The following is a 17,256-nucleotide window of genomic DNA, read 5'->3' on the forward strand; positions in this document are numbered from 1 at the left end:
TTTTTTTGCACCTTTTATTTTTTTCTGGACCCCTGGGGATAGGTACCTGGAGGGGGTGGGCAGGGAGGCCGCGGCAAGGGACTGGAACAAGGGGATACTGGTATAAAAGTTATCCACGTAAAGGTGGTAACCCTTATCCAGCAGTGGGTACATAAGGTCCCACACAAGTTTCCCGGTAACACCCAGAGTGGGGGGACATTCTGGGGGTTGAATCCGGGAATCTCGTATACATGAAATTTGTAAGTGTACCCTGAGGCACAAAGCTTCACACCATACCTCGCCCGCTTGGAGGGCACATACTGGCGGAAAATGAGTCTCCCCTTAAACGCAATGAGAGACTCATCAACCGCGACCTCCCTTCCAGGTACATAGGCCTCCATGAATTTGGCCCCAAAGTGATCGATGACCGGCCGTATCTTAAACAGACGGTCATGGGCAGGATCACCTCAGGGGGGGACATGCTGCATTATCGGAATAATGCAGACATTTCCGGATGGCCTCAAACCGGGAGCGTGTCATGGCCGTACTGTAAAGTGGGGTCTGGTATAGCACGTCCCCACTCCAGTACAGCCTGACACTGGGTTTCTTGACCAGGCCCATATGCAGCACTAGGCCCCAAAATGTCCTCATTTCGGCTGCACTGACCGGCGTCCAGCCACCGGGCCTGGCCAAAAAGGAGCCCGGGTGTTGAGCGACAAACTGTTGGGTGTACAGATTTACCAGTGGGTCACTGAAAAAATGACTAAAAAAGTCATATTCAGTGTAGCCCACTGTGGAAATCTGGATTCCTGATTGGCCTACAAAATCAGGAATCACGGGCTCGTATCGCTCTGGGCTACACCAGACAAGTTCACCGGCTAAAAAGATGAAGAAAAGGACTCACCTAATTCAGAACTAAGTGAGAAAATAGAACCGGATGATTCTATTCCTAGATGCAATGGCAATGCTCAGGAGAGTATTACAACTATTGTCCCAACAGGACAACAGAGAACAGTCCTCGCTAGACTTCCCGTTCCGGAACCCACTGTATTTTCAGGAGACGTACTAAAGTTCATAGAGTGGAAGGCAAGTTATTCTACCTTCAGAGATATGTTGGTGGAGAAACAAAGGAAGTTCTTGAATTTAACTTCTATAGAAAAGACGAAGAAGCCTACAAACAAGCTTGGGAAAAATTGAATGCAAGATATGGTCATCCCTTCTTAGTACAAAGAGCCTTTAGAGAGAAACTGAATAACTGGCCTAAAATAGGTCCTAAAGAACACTTCAGACTCCAAAAGTATGGTGACTTCCTGCAAGCATGCAGAAATGCCATCCCACATGTTCAAGGACTGGAAGTACTAAACAACTATCTAGAAAACCACAGGATACTAACTAAGCTACCTGAAGAAGTGGCTTCTAGATGGAATCGCTATGTGACTAAACTGTTAGATCTAGGTAAGAACTTCCCAAGTTTTAAAAAGTTCTCTGAGTTTGTCAATGAGGAAGCACGGATAGCATGTAACATCATCTTACATCTTAAAATCCTTAGAAGAAAGGCCTGCAAGAGAGATAAGAAGTGCAAGAGTAACTAGTTTTGCAACCAACACAGCAGCTAGGTCCAGATACATACGAGAGCAAGTTCAAAGTCACTACTGGGATCAGAAGAGAGACAGAACCGACAAATCTTCAGACTACCTTCAAGTGTATGTTCTGTGGAGAGAACCACTGCATACATAACTGCCAACAATTGAAGGCGAAATCCCCAGAAGAAAAGAAAAAATTTGTGCTGGATAACCAACTGTGTTTGGGATGCCTAAGAAAAGGCCATGTTACTAAGGAGTGTAAGAAAAAGGCCACATGCAGCGTTTGCAAAGGATGCCATCCTACACCACTACATGAAGAACGTCAAAAGAAAGATAAATCCTCAATACCTAAAGATACTGAGGAAGGAAAGAAAGTATCGGTTTTCAGAGTGAAACTTGCAGAGTGCGAGAAGGAGAAAGCAATAGTACATCAACTTACAGTTGATAACATCAACGATCCAACAAGTTTGGACCCTTTAACTCCCAACCATCTACTTCAACTTAAGTCGGATTACATACAGCCACCACCTGGCAAGTTCACCAAAGAGGATTTATATGCCAGAAGAAGATGATGAAGAGTTTAATATCTATCAGAACAGTTTTGGAATAGATGGAGGAAAGAGTACTTAGTCAATCTTATGCTAAGAAGTAAATGGCAAACACCCAGAAGAAATGTCCAAGTTGGTGACATAGTGTTAGTAGAAGAAGATTTACCTAGAAGTCAATGGAAATTGGCCAAAGTTCTAGAAGTTCAAAAGGATGAAGACAAACTAGTAAGAAGAGTGTTGTTACAAATAGGAGACTCAAAACTTGACAAAAAAGGAAAACATCTCACTACTCCACTCAAGTTGGAACGTCCTATACAGAAGTTAGTTGTTCTACTTAAGTGATAAAAGACACTTGGAAGTTGAGAACCTGATGGAAAGTTCCTCAAATTCATGTTCAAGTCCTACCACTAAGAACATAGAATTATAGGTAATTTTGGTGGGAGTGTAGCTGGCCAGCTAAGACCTGTCTTAGGTTGCTAGTATAGCTTATATGTGTATACAGCTAAACCTGCTAATAACCTTAATACGGTTCCTATGTTTATATGTTAAATGCAAAAGCAGAGTTATTTACTATGACATCATGTTTTGGATGTCATATAACTGTTATATTTTGTGTTCACAGAAGCAGAAAAAGATAATATGCCTTTTAAGATTCCTTTTGTAATGTAAGGTAAGCTCAGTGACACAGCAGAAACAACAGAAAGCATAGTGTTAATGTGTTGTTGCTGGGCAGAAGTCTAGACCAATCACAGCCAGCTTCTCACACAGCAAGAGTTTTCACAAATCGCAGCCAGCCTCACACACAGCCTGTCTGGGAATTCCACTAGCAGGAGCTGCTGGAATCATTATTCACCAGAGACAGGAGCTGAAAAGACATTCACTCCACTGAGAGCTGTGTTTTTACTGGAACAAGAGGCCAAAATAGGTATTTAGAACAGTTATATAATGTTCATATTGTTAGTATTGTGATTAGAATTGTATACTGAACCAGCCATATATGTGTTTACTTACAGTTCCACCAAATTGCAAGCATACAAACCAGATTCCATACAAATTGCATACAAACTGCGAACTGCTCATACCAGATCATAAGCAATTGCATACTGCAAACTGCAAACCAAGTTGAGCAAGCAGAACTATTAGTTAGACCTCAGATATACCTCTCAGTATATATGTTCTGATATCTTTTCAACACGTGTTATGTACACGGACTATCTGCTGTGGAGGTGACTGTTATATATGAAGAAAAGTTAAAGTTAATAAAGAAGTTATTTCAAGCATTTGGTGTGCTCTTTAAACCTACTGTTTCCATAGAACGGCGCTAGAGGAATTACAGAGTAATAGACAGTCTGGTTAGACTAGGAGTCAGAGATATCAAAATTCTTTTAATGCCACAGCGCAAAAGGCACTTCATAGTGCTGCGCCTGCACAGCCTCCGCTCAATTCACTTCTATGTGGGCTCCATTCCCTAAAGGTGGGACCTGCACCTATGAGACATAGGGGCATATCCTAGCTGATGTCCAATGTGGGAATACCCCTTTTAACAAGCTCAGTAGTCGAACATGTGCAGTGATACACAAAAAAGGGAGGGTTAACCCATGCAATACAGACCTAAGGCAAAGAACAAGCACATAGGCAAAATTCACACCACAAGTAAGGTGGGTTCACATCACCATTATGAATTCCGTTTTTGCTTTCTGTCATAACATGGTTATAATTGAAAATAACGGAATTCATAAGACGGAATTCAAAATGGAAACCTTCAGAGGCATTCCGTTTTGATCTGTAATAGTAGAGGACTTTCTTTTCCGTCCTGCATAACAGAAATGCTTGGTCATAAACCTTTATGATGACGGATCAAAACGGAATTACTCTAAAGATTTTCATTTTGAATTCCATCTTATGAATTGCATTATTTTCCATTATAACCATGTTATTACTGAAAGAAACAATGGAATTCATAACGGTGATGTGAACCTGCCCTAACCGAGAGAAGTATACGCAGTGCAATAGCACTAGTGAATAGCTGTACCAGGAGATGGCACCAGTTCACTCCGACAAGCAGCTGAAGCTGGAGCGGGTGGTACAGGCAAAGCACGATTGTAACACTCTGCATCATTCTGCCGGATTGCGCCTGCAAAGTTCAGGAACAGCAATGAGCATGTGTTAGGCCTAGGCCTTCTGCCATAACTTCTGCTGTCTCACCTGTCATATCCTCTGCATCTCCTGCCTCGCTGTCCTCTGCTGTCTCCGTCACTCCGCCAGATGTTGCAGACGCGCGCTTGCCATACGCATCCTCTACCCACGCTGTCTTTGTGCTCCATGCTATGTTGGCGTCCCAAAGGGCGTGCACCCGCCGCTTCCATTCATGTATGCTTCCAGGGGCATGTGCTTTCTGCCTCCCAGCATGGCCCCTGAGCGGGGTTACAAGGTTAAATAGCAACTTCCCCTTCCAGGAAGTTGCTTGAGCGTTGAGTTACTATCGTAATAGCAAAGGTCTTCTATTCTGATCTCCTGTGTTTAACCCAGCCTGTTTGACCATTCTGTTTGCCTGCCGCCTGCTTGACTACTGGAACTGTCTGACCCTGAGCCTTTCTGATTCTCTGTACCACACTACAATCTGATGCCAGCTTCTGACCTCTGGCTTGTCTCTGACCATGCTTCAGCTTCTGACAATCATCATCATCAATCATCAGCTGCTGCCTTTATTCCAGTCTATTCTGCAATACCACTTCTCATCACGGTGTCTGCTTTTGGGCTCAGTTCACACTGAATGCAGTCGTAACAGTATGAAAATAAGAATTACTGATTCGAGCTGAGTGTTCTTTATACTTTTCATCACTTTAAAGAGAGGCATAGGGAGTAGTGTTCACTGGTTGACTCGTCTTCGATTTCCTCCCTTCAGCTCGGCTTCATTAACAGGCTTCTTAATAAATACAGGTAGGGAAAGACCTGTCAGTCAAGCTGGGCTGCGCTGAGAGAACTGCAAACACTTCTCTATGTGCTTGACTCTTTTTAAACAGTGGCTAAAAGGTCAATAAGTTACAAATTGTGGAGTGCACAATAATCGGCAACTTTTTTAAGGTGCCATAAACTATTGAAAATTCTCCTCTTTTGTAATCTGTGAGCCTGTCAGAGTTTCATACTGCCCGTGGTCTACTGACAGGTTCCCATTAATGGATTTTAGTACAAAGCCATCACATTTACCTTATTTCAGTTTTCTTCCCAGATTGTAATGATATACCATATGTGTTTCATATTTATTCTAAAATATAATAAAGGAGTTCATGTTTCTATTTATGTATCGATACATAAAAAAAAGTGGCACACACTTTCAATATATTGATTAGCTTTTATTACAGCCTGTCAGTGGTGTTAGTTTTGAACCAGCCTTATACACAGAAATTTTTATTTTTTATTTTTTTCATATGGTCATATCAGCTGTGTCTGAACTGGGTAATTTTTATTCACTTTATGGTAGTAGATCTGAATCATCAAATGAGAGGCCGTCAATAATAAATGGTTTATCAGTATGAATTTGTACAGTAGGCAATAATGGTTGCCATAGCTTTCCTGGACACTTTGGGACCTGTTCAGGCGCTACAGATGGAAAATCTAATATAACTATCTCATGAATAGTTACTTTTTCTGGAAGTACAACTATATCTGGTATATATGGAAAGGGGGGTATGTCTGGTCTAGTAGGGTTTGCCACTTTACAAGGAGCCATATGTACGTCTGTTGGGTTGACTTGTTGGGTTGTTGTTACAAGCACACTAGTGTCTATCTCTGGGACTTGAGGAATTGCTTGCTGTGTCGGTCTAGGAAGGACTTGTGGCTTTTTTCTGTCTTCTTCTGCAGATTCCTCAGAAGACTGATAATCTTTGCCATTATGTTTTTTGCCCTTTTTGCCCTTTTTGTCTTTCTTTTCTTTTTTTTCATGATTTGATTTCTTAGATGAGCGAGATATCCTTCTTTGTGATCTAGTAAGAATTGGCATCACCGAGCGGAGAGGTGATAAACCTTTGATAACTATACGTGTACGCTGTGAAAACAAAACATGTTGAATTTCCATTGTTACACATATACTAATTAGAAATACAATAAATACAGGGAAAATACAATTTCGAGTAGGAGAAACTTTACTCCCCCAGACTGACATCAAAGACTTTTCGACAGCCATTCTAGTATTGTAACCTTCACTTACAAAGGGCAAAAACACACCAAAACAGCTTTCTGTGGATGGGTCTATTTTTTATATGGATAAGGTTTTGATTTTCATCCTTTGTCATGTTACCAGGCATGTTAATAGATTGGACATAGACTTAGGTCAGGGGTGCACAACCCACATGCGGCCCACAGAACCACTATTTGCGGCCCCTGTCCTACTGGATAGCTGATAGTGTGATCAGCTGTGTTTCTGCCAGGAGTGCCGCACTGCGCTGGATTACAGTTCCTGGTCCTGAACTAGAGCAGGTCTACTCATGCAGTTTATGTTAATATGTGTTTTTTTCGGATTATATTGCTGTGGGAAAAAACTACTTAAGAGGATGAAAGAAAGGGAGAAACGCTTAGAATTAGCAACGATAATTAAACATGAACCAGAATATGTGTACATATATATATATATATATATATATATATATTTTTTTTTTCTTCTTTTTGTTTGATGAATCAATTCAGATCTGAAATGATTCAAGTGGGGTAGTATTGGTATATTACATATTTTTATATACTGTAAATTATATATGATATTCACACATGGCACATTGATCTAACATTGGAGGACATTTAATCAGGTTACAATCAGTTACAATCGGAAGCTATGTACAACTCAAAGGTGATGTCTAGAGGGTAGATTGGAAGGATAAAGATCCCTTTGTTTCAATCAAATGGCAAAACCTAAGGCCTCTTTCACACGAGCGTCGCGGGAAAAGGTGCGGGTGCGGTGCGGGAAATGCGGGATTTTTTCGCGCAAGTGCAAAACATTGTAATGCGTTTTGCACGCGCGTGAGAAAAATCGGCATGTTTGGCACCCAAACCCGAACTTCTTCACAGAAGTTCGTGCTTGGGATCGGTGTTCTGTAGATTGTATTATTTTCCCTTATAACATATAACCATGTTATAAGGGAAAATAATAAAGATCGGGTCTCCATCCCGATCGCCTCCTAGCAACCGTGCGTGAAAATTGCACCGCATCCGCACTGGCTTGCGAATGCTAGCGATTTTCACACAGCCCCATTCACTTCCATGGGGCCTGTGTTGCGTGATAAACACACAATATAGAAGCATGCTGCGAAGTGATGCGTGAAAATCACTGCTCATGTGCACAGCCCCATAGAAATGAATGGGTCAGGATTCAGTGCGGGTGCAATGCTTTCACATCACGCATTGCACCCGTGAGGAAAACTCGCCCGTGTGAAAGGGGCCTAAGGGTTTTCTAGGCCAGCAGAGACACTGTGGCTGAGAGAACATAACGTTTTCTGTCCAGAGCAATTTCTGTTTATGGTAAAGGTGACTATTATCTGTCATCTAGGTCTTCACAAGAAGTGCCCGGACAGTAATCTTCCCTCCGCATTTCAAGTTATACAACTGCCTCCACTAAAACAGGATTAGACTTATGATTAGGGTTGAAATGTTGTTCTAGCCAATTAGATGTCCTCCACATGTTAGTCAATGGGTACAAGTGGTATAAGAAGTAAGGCTGAGGGAAGGTTAAGAAATGAAATCAACTGAGGTTAATGGACTGTGAGGCATGAACTGGGAAGGATGAACTCATTCTAGGTTTGTCCGATTTACTTTGTATTAGCTTGTGTAATAGGCCATTTTTTTAGGCCTCTTGAAATAGAGCAATGCGACAATGCGGCCCCCAAACCAAAAACGGTTGTGCACCACTAACTAAAGCTACTTTCACATTAGAATTTTTTGCGGATCCGTCATGGATCTGCAAAAACGCTTCCGTTACAATAATACAACCGCATGCATCCGTCATGAACGGATCCGGTTGTATTATGTCTTCTATAGCCATGACGGATCCATCATGAACACCATTAAAAGTCAATGAGGGACGGATCCATTTTCTATTGTGTCTTGCTCCCCACCACATCACAGACGAAAAACGCTGCTTGCAGCGTTTTTTTTCTGTCCACGATGGGGACGCAGCCAAACGGAAAGGAATGCATTTTGGTGCATTCCGTTTCGTTCAGTTCAGTTTTGTCCCCATTGACAATGAATAGGGACAATTACTGAAGTATTTTCTTCCGCTATTGACATACTATGACGGATTGAAAACACTAATGTGAACATAGCTTTAGGGCACTTTCACACTTGTGGCAGAGGATTGCGGCAGAGGATTCCGGCAATCCGGACGCAAACTGATGGCATTTGTCAGACAGATCCGGATGCGGATCCGTCTGACAAATGCATTGAAATACCAGATCTGTCTCTCAGGTGTCTTCTGGAAAACTGATCCAGTATTCATTTTTTTTTGCATTTTTAAAGGTCTGCGCGTGCGCAGACTGAAAAGCCGGATCCGTTTTGCCGGAACACTTATTGCTGGATCGGGCACTAATACACTTCAATGTAAATTAATGCCGGATCCGGCATTCTGGCAAGTGTTCAGTCTTTTTGGCCGGAGAGAAAACTGCAGCATGGTGCGGTATTTTCTCTGCCCAAAAACGTAAGAGGGACTGAACAGATACATCCTGATGCATACTGAACGGATTGCTCTCCATTCAGAATGCATTAGGATAAAACTGATCTTTTTTTTTTTCGGTATTGAGCTCCTGTGACGGAACTCAACAATGGAAAACAAAAACGCTAGTGTGAAAGTACCCTTATCTGGTACTCTAGTGAGTTTTCCCTCCTCTCGGAGAACTACTTTGCATGCACTAATTAGGCTTTACATAATGCTTCATATTCCCAGTTGCATTGTGTAGGTGAAATGAGGACTTATTGGTGGCTAACTTGGCGATAACCGCTGATTACGGCAATATAATAGGTTGTATGGTTTACACTTGAAATATTAGGACATCAAATTTATACAACACATCTCTGAATCTCCAAAATGAAAAGCCACTGGGGGAATATATTAAACTGTTTGGACATTTTTGCAGAGTTAAAAAGTCAAGTTTTGGTGCCTACGGTATATATCACCCCTTGACACTTTATGGTTTGACATCATACATGACACTTTCAAAACTATATCTCAAATCCAAGTCAGCTCATAGCTGGTGTTGATTTGATTTTATGGTGCACTGAAGGTTAGAAATGCGTCTAACACAAACTAGATCAAGACTGGTGTAAGAAATGCCAGTCTTGATACATTTCTCGCATAGTGTGTGCTGCTGGTTACAAGTTGTGGAAACCACTGAAAGACGTAAAAGCACTACATGTATTTAATTATGAAGACAAAGAAAACGTTTAGTGTCTTTTCAGGTAATTTTTTGACAATATGTTGCCATGTGTACTACATGAGGAAGATGACTATTTCTGGACATCAGACTTGTATCTGGCATTTTTAGCAACATTCAGATGGTATCATATCTGTCCATACACTACACATGGAGAAACAGGGGATCCTACTCCTAACTCTATACAGCAACCTAAGAAGCAGCAGCAGTAAGGAGGACACTAGATGGTTTAGATGTAAATCCAGCAGTGAAGCTTACAAACCAGCAGCGGTTTCTTTGTCAGTATCTCTGCCTCTGTCTCCAGCAGCCCCTCCCTTCTCCTCCTCCCCTTCCCCTCTCTGTAGAAATGTATCTGATCTGCTCCTTCAGTGAGCAGGCAGCTCAGTCAAGATGTAACTGAGTGTTAGTCCTCATGCACACGGCCGTGGGTCTGCCGTTCTGTGCATTGGGGGGCCGCAATTTGCTGTCCCCAATGCACAGGCAACATCTGTGTGGATTCTGCAGACGGATCCAGACCCATTCAACTTGATCCGTCACACCGTAAAAAAATGGAACAGGCACCCTTCTGTCTTGTGTGTGTGTGTGTGGGGGGGGGGGGCTGGTTTGAACCTTGCTATGGGGCCCTTACTTGCTATTGAGCCCTTAGTGAAGAGTGGGGGGAGGGCAGGAGTCTGATGAGAGGAGATTGAAGCATTTTATAATAAAAATATATTACAAATTATTTTTTGTATTTGCCTGTACTATTAATTTATGCCAAAATAAATAAAAAATGGATTGAGGAAAATTGTACAGATACTAAATGATACATGCAAAAGAAACAGCTTACTTCAAATGCAGAAGTATCACATGTGTAGTCTGGCAAAACGTTCACTGTTTCATTTCCAACATTGATGTTTGCATTACAAGACAAGTTTTGCTAAAATAGAGATGGACAAAGAAAATTGACATCAAGCACAATCAAACATTGCAGTTAATAGCGGATGAACAAGAATGTGTAAGACATTGATCTGTTACTGTGCTTCCATGTATGAGGCATGCTCAAGAAGGACGAAGTCATCACATGGGAGCCCTATGACGTTCTAGAGACACAATGGAGCAGATTTATCAAAGTAAGTGCAATGCAAAACCAATTAGATTTCAGCTATCATTCTCCAAAGGGATTCTGAAAATAAGAGCTGGAATCTGATTGCTTGCCATAGATAACTGTGTAACTTCTTTGCACCGGTTTTGATAAATCTCCCCAATGTCAGTTTATCTGCTAATGTTTGCATATAAACTGGCATGCAATCGTTTTTAGAATGGCATGAACCTAATAGACAAGTAAGTGGAATAACTTTATTCTGTGATTGGTCTCCAGTAAACGGCATCTGTCAGCAGATTTGTACCTATGAAACTGGCTGACCTGTTACATGTGCGCTTGGCAGCTGAAGGAATCTGTGTTGGCCCTATGTTCATATGTGTCCGAATTGCTGAGAAAAATTATGTTTTAATATGTGCAAATGAGCCTCTAGGAGCAAGAGGGACATTGCCACTACACCTAGAGGCTCTGCTCTCTCTGCACTCTCATTGACTTGGCCAGGTGTGATGACGTTTTCACTGCTTTACGTCCAGAAACTGTTTAGAGCTTTGAAACTGTATGGTTTAGCCCCTTCACACATTATGACATACACGTGTTCCAATAAGACGTGGTAAATTAAATGATGGCATTAAAAATGCAGCTTGTCTAGCAAAAAAAAAAAAAACCTCGTATGGCTATTTAATTGGAGAATTACAAAAATTATGACCCTTGAATTGTGGGGAAGAGAAATGCAAATTGGCTTCATCTTTCAGGGGTTAAAGAAAATGCATTTAAAACAGCATAAGGCCTCTTGCACACGACTGTATAACTTTTTCAGTATTTTGCCGTCTGAAAAAAACGGATCCGCAAAAAATACGGCTGATGTCCGTGTACATTCAGTTTTTTGCAGAACGGAACAGCTGGCCCCTGATAGAACAGTACTATCCTTGTCCGTTATGCGGACAATATTAGGACATGTTCTATCTTTGAACGGAACGGAAATACGGAAACGGAAGGCATGCGGAGTACCTTCCTTTATTTATTTTTGCGGATCCATTGAAATGAATGGTTCCGTATACGAAATGCAAAAAACGGAACCTAAACGGAAAAAAAAAACGTTCGTGTGAAGAGGCCTAAAACTGTATTCTTTTAATAAATCCCTTGAGCTATTTTCTAGTTGAGAATGGAAACTACTGCTGTGGAAAAAAGGGATATTGGAAATAGACCGCTATGGTGGAAAGTGCAAAGTACATGTATAAACTACCAGTGAAAATGGGCCTTTTAGTAGTAATAATAAAGGGGGAAAACAGGAGAATGGGCTCAAACAATGACAAAACAGCATGTGAACTACTCATGCACTACACTACATGCTTGTTTAGGCTACTTTCACATCTGCGCTTTTCCTTTCCGGTATTGAGTTCCAGTTGCGTTCCCGTGCCGGACAGAAAAACGCTGCAAGCAGCATTTCTCAGTGTGTTATGGGATGTGGAGCAAGATGGATCTGGCATGAACCATAATGTAAGTCAATGGATCCGTTTTCTTGGACACAAAAGAAAACAGATCCGTCCCCTATTGACTTACAATGGTTTTAGAGACGGATCTGTCATGGCAATTTTAGAGATAATACAATCCGTTCATAACGGATGAACATTATCCTAACGGAAGCGTTTTTGCTGATCCATGACGGATCCAGCAAAAACGCAGATGTGAAAGTAGTCTTCGTATGTAGCAGAACATCTCAGCAGGCTTCTAGGAGGCTGGTGATTAAATAATGATGACTTTTGAACGCATTTTGAAAAGATTAATCAAGAAATGTTATTAGAGAGACATGTCAGGAATTCTCATGAATCTCTCTAATATATAATCAACAGTAATGCACTTGTTTTTTTATGACAGTTTTTAAACTTACACTGGCTGGTTCAATGCCACACTCTTCTCCCAGGACGCTATAGTCTGATTTTGAACAATTGGTCTCTTGAATTGTGAACGTCGCTTTGTATTGTTTTTCATTTTGAACCTACAGAAAAAATATAAGAATTTAATAGTCTCAGTTTTGTCCTCAAAATAAAAACATATTTATGATTCTGGTGTCTATGGTGCTTTTATTTCTGTTTTTGGATTGCTTTCATTTGTATTTACAGAAAAATTGTGAATACGTTGGGCGAGATTCATCAAAACTGTAACAGTAACCAATCAGATTCCACCTTTCATTTTTGACAGCTCCTTTGGGAAGTGAAAGGTGGAATCTGATTGGTTGCTATGGACAACTAAGCCAATTTTCCTTTACACCAGTTTTGATAAATCTCTCCCGCTATCTTGAGAGGATAGTTTGTCGTATCTGCTATGTCCAGCTTGCTTGGCATGTCTCTTTTAGTAGATGCTTGCATTTTCCATAATAAAACAGTAGTGGATCACCTTTACCTTTTCTTTGGGCCAGATCACATGACTGATTTTGAAAAACACGCTTAAAAATCAGCGCCGAATCCCTGTTATTTTTCAGCGTGAAAAAAAGCTCACTTTTTTATGTGTTTTTTGATACTTCTGTTTTTGAACCAATAGGCATTCGCTTCAGTACAAAGCTGAATTTTAAGCTGGAGGTTTTTGAAGCAGATCTGCACACAGAAAACGCATGGACATACGTGAAGCATTATTTTCAGCTTCCTATTCATTTCAATGGGAGATTCGGCGCTAATTCTGTCCCAATATAGGGCATGCTGATACTTTTTTCCTCGTGCTGCTTCCCATTGAATTGAGAATATATGAATAAACTAAGCACTGACATTACCCTTTCGCAGTGTCTCGTCCATGCACAGTCTGATCTGATTGTGTCATAGTGTGTAGGGGCACAGTCTATCCAGTTATTTTATAGGGGAAATACAAGATCTGATCTGGTATCTAAATGAGTTTAGGGGTCTGAGATAAAAATAATGTTAGTAATCTGAATGAGGTTAGGAGACTGGGCTCTTAATCAATTTTCGGGTCTAGTCTGAATTAAGTTAGAGGTATAGTCTAATGTCCGTCTTATCACTACTAGGCCCCTTTCACACGAGCGAGTTTTCCGCGCGGGTGCAATGCGTGACGTGAACACATAGCACTCGCACTGAATCCTGACCCATTCATTTCAATAAGTCTGTGAACATGAGCGTTTTTTTCACACACCAGTTCTGCGTTGCGTGAAAATCACAGCAGGTTTTATATTCTGCGTTTTTCACGCAGCCCTGGCCCCATAGAAGTGAATGGGGCTTCAGTGAAAACGAATTGAATCCGGATGAAAGTGCAGGTGCGATGCGTTTTTCACTGATGGTTGCTAGGGGATGTTGTTTGCAAACATTCAGTTTTTTATCACGTGCGTGAAAATCGCATCAAAACGCATTGCACTCGCGCGGGAAAAACTGAACAACTGAATGCAATTGCAGACAAAATTAACTGAACTTTCTTGCAAAATGGTGAGAATTTCACGGAACGCACCCTGAACGCATCCGGAGCCAAACCGTCTTGCTCGTGTGAAAGAGGCCTTAGGGGTGCCGACATAAGATCCTAAACAGAACCTGCATTGCCGCTAAAGACGATATGATTCTATTCCGTAGCATTCTGGGTTTCTCGTTCATGACAGCAATGGTGGCCATCCTGTGACACCAAACTTCCATTTGCTAGGTCTGGACAGAGGCAGAGGTGTGTAATGAAGGTGCCACCTGGATGATTTGTATGGATGGTATATGGACCATGCACCCTTTTTATATAGGTATATCCACCATTAAACTCACATATATCTTTATATATATATGCACAGTATTTATTATAATAGCTTTATTATATAGTTGCACTCTTTCAGTTTTTTTAATTGTCCATGATTTTGCTGTACATATTTATAGGAACACAAAGCAACATTTTTTTCTACTTTGGAGTGTTGCTATTCTTCAGCCTTTTACTAATTTACACCAAATTCTGGCACAATGTTTGGTGAGTCCATTCAAAATAGCCTGCCAAAAATATGCACCAGACGTACATATGAATCTACAGCCACAGATAACTACTATTGACTTCTATATATGTAATACACTTTTCATACAGTTAAATTGAAAAGCTTAGACTGTTTAAAACAGTAAAACGTATACTGGCTAATGAGTCTAAGGGCATATTAGATATACATTGGGAGTAATTTCCATAGTATTAGCCAAACATTGGCTGTGGTAATGGTGTTTACCAAGTATAAAGGAATACTTTACCAATTTCCTTGACGCACTCTCAACACTCTGAACTTTATAAAGCTTTGTGTGGTTACTGTGGGAATTATATTCCTCAATGAATTTTTCCAGCAAATTCAGCAGTGCAGGATCATTCCTTTCTACTTCATCAGGGCAACTGAGACAAAATCCTGAAGACAGATAAAATGTTGGGTGGTAAACCAATTGGTTCATGTTGATACGTGTAGATATCATCAATTATCTAGAATCACAAAGTTTTGATGAACTTTAGGAGCAAATTATCTGTCAGCATCAGATCAATGTCTAATCTGAACCATCATGCTCTTAAAGGGGTTGTCTGGGTTCAGAGCTGAACCCGGACATATCCCCATTTTTACACAGGCAGCCCCCATGACTTGAGCATCGAAGCAGTTCATGCTCCAATGTTCTCCTTTGCCTTGCGCTGAATTGCCCATGGCAAAGACATTTTCTGGGGTTCGATATATGCCCATGTTTATGCAAATTCGTTTTTACATGACAAAACTGTATAGAAAGGTTATTAAATATTAGGACAATCGGAAAACTTTTTGTCACCCTAATGATATTGATCTAGGTGTGCAGGTCCACCCAAGCCATCCAACAGATGCAAAATAACTTTGAGGTTTACTGGTTCTCAGTCAGATGAGAGCTGGTTTGGAATATCTCATAGTGTACAAGGCTGCCATTGTAAGGTATGCTGGCTGTTATCTGTCTCATGGATATATTGATGGCTTGCACATACCTGGCTTTTGCCATACAGCCTTTGTGTGGTTGTCTATTGTATGTTGTACATAATAGGAGTCTAAGACGCATCCAGCTATCCTCTTAATGTTGTTTCCAAACCATTTTGATGGTGTTTCCATCAATTTCGAACCTTTTTGTTATGAACCAGACACCCTTTTCTCTTCCAAGCAGTGTGTGCCTGGTTGTCTCCCATTGACTTCCATTATACTCGGGTGCTCGGCCAAGCACACGAATATAGCAATGTGTTCGGGCCGAACACCTAAATACTTCGGTGCTCGCTCATCACTACTCATGATGTTAAACTGTGAACAGCATGATGAGGAGGGCTGTTTAAATAGCAATTCTAATTGAACCAGGAAATTTATTTGGCGATTCATGGACCAAACACCTATTGTGAATTTTGCCGTTAAGCCCCTTGTTAGACTACAGCAAGTTGTGCAAAAAGTTATGAAACATTGAACAGTTGAACATGTGCATTCAAAAGTTTAGAGAAGGTCACATTAAGTTCATCTGTAAAGGTTAGAGTACATTTTAGCAGTGTATATAGTATCTTTTTCATCATGACCCATTTACTCAACATTTTTTAAGAATTTTTAAGGAAGGTGAAAAACAAAAACACATTATACATTTTGTACACTCTATGTACTCCAATTTGCAACAGAATTCTAGAAAGCTAGAATTTTGTTAATGTTTCCTGTTAATCTTTATGTTTTTTTTAGAAAGCCATGTGCTTGCCACCAGAACGACTTCATTCAGATGATGAATGGACCTGATTTTCAGTCAGAGAAATTTCTGCAACAATGTGAATTACCTCTTATAATACCCCGTCACAATTTTATCATATTTCTGTGTAGATGCTATCATAAAATGAATGCACCCAGATCATGGATTTAACTGGGATTTAGGTGACTTCTACATGGTCAGTGTTTCTTTACTTGGTCAGTATGCATCAGTAGCTTTTAGCCAAAACCGGATTTGGAACCCGCAGAGATAGCGTATAATACAGAAATGTTTTCCTCGTCTGTGTTTGGGACACATTCTTGGTTTTGGTTTCCAAATACTGATAAAAATTACTGACAGTATGTGCTAACTTTTTCCTGAACCTGCTCACATTGTGGTCCCCATTGTGTTGTATAAAATGCACCATTCAAAAAAGAAATGTCAGTTGTAAATGTCATCTACTACAACAGAAATATAATACACATTATTTTACTTATTCCAAACCTACACTTATATATTACCATTACATGCTACTAGGGTTAAAACCATATTAGTGGCGGTAAAAACTGTATCATTGTAATTCTTACATTTTGCTGTTCATTGTGGCTCCATGCCATCTGTCATATTTGAAAGTGACATGTGAGCTGCAACATTTGGGGATCACCGTTCTTATGAAGAAATAGATATTCACTTAAATATGTATATGAGGTGATATCTTCTTGCATATTTTTACCTGTGCTTGAGTGACAATTTAACAGTATATCCCTGATTTCTTCATTTGGTGTCACAAACACATCGGTAGTACATTGACCTCCTTGCTGAAAAAAATATATTTGATAGAAAAATGATTAAATATCCTTGCCCAAAATCCTTGTCACAAAGCATTTTCTACATCTTTCAAACCAGCATCTAGATCTGAATACTTTTGGAATTGCATATAATTAAAAATTTAGTATAGACAGTGAGCTATTCAATAAAATATATCCACAT

At 40.5% G+C, this 17,256-nt stretch overlaps 1 protein-coding gene across 1 annotated transcript in view; it reads right to left on the minus strand.

Annotated features, from left to right (window-relative positions):
* Positions 1–5,448: 5,448 nt before the first annotated feature.
* LOC122936326 (T-kininogen 2-like) overlaps positions 5,449–17,256 on the minus strand; it is a 33,177-nt gene continuing 21,369 nt past the window's right edge. The window contains exons 7-11 of the mRNA XM_044292475.1: positions 17,000–17,084; positions 14,806–14,954; positions 12,489–12,596; positions 10,349–10,438; positions 5,449–6,155 (exon numbers count right to left, since the gene is read on the minus strand). Coding sequence (XP_044148410.1) covers positions 5,583–6,155; positions 10,349–10,438; positions 12,489–12,596; positions 14,806–14,954; positions 17,000–17,084 — 1,005 coding nt within the window. The 3' untranslated portion in view covers positions 5,449–5,582. The remainder of the gene's footprint in view (positions 6,156–10,348; positions 10,439–12,488; positions 12,597–14,805; positions 14,955–16,999; positions 17,085–17,256) is intronic.

The sequence above is a fragment of the Bufo gargarizans genome, chromosome 4, assembly GCF_014858855.1.
Source record: "Bufo gargarizans isolate SCDJY-AF-19 chromosome 4, ASM1485885v1, whole genome shotgun sequence".
Taxonomy (NCBI): domain Eukaryota; kingdom Metazoa; phylum Chordata; class Amphibia; order Anura; family Bufonidae; genus Bufo; species Bufo gargarizans.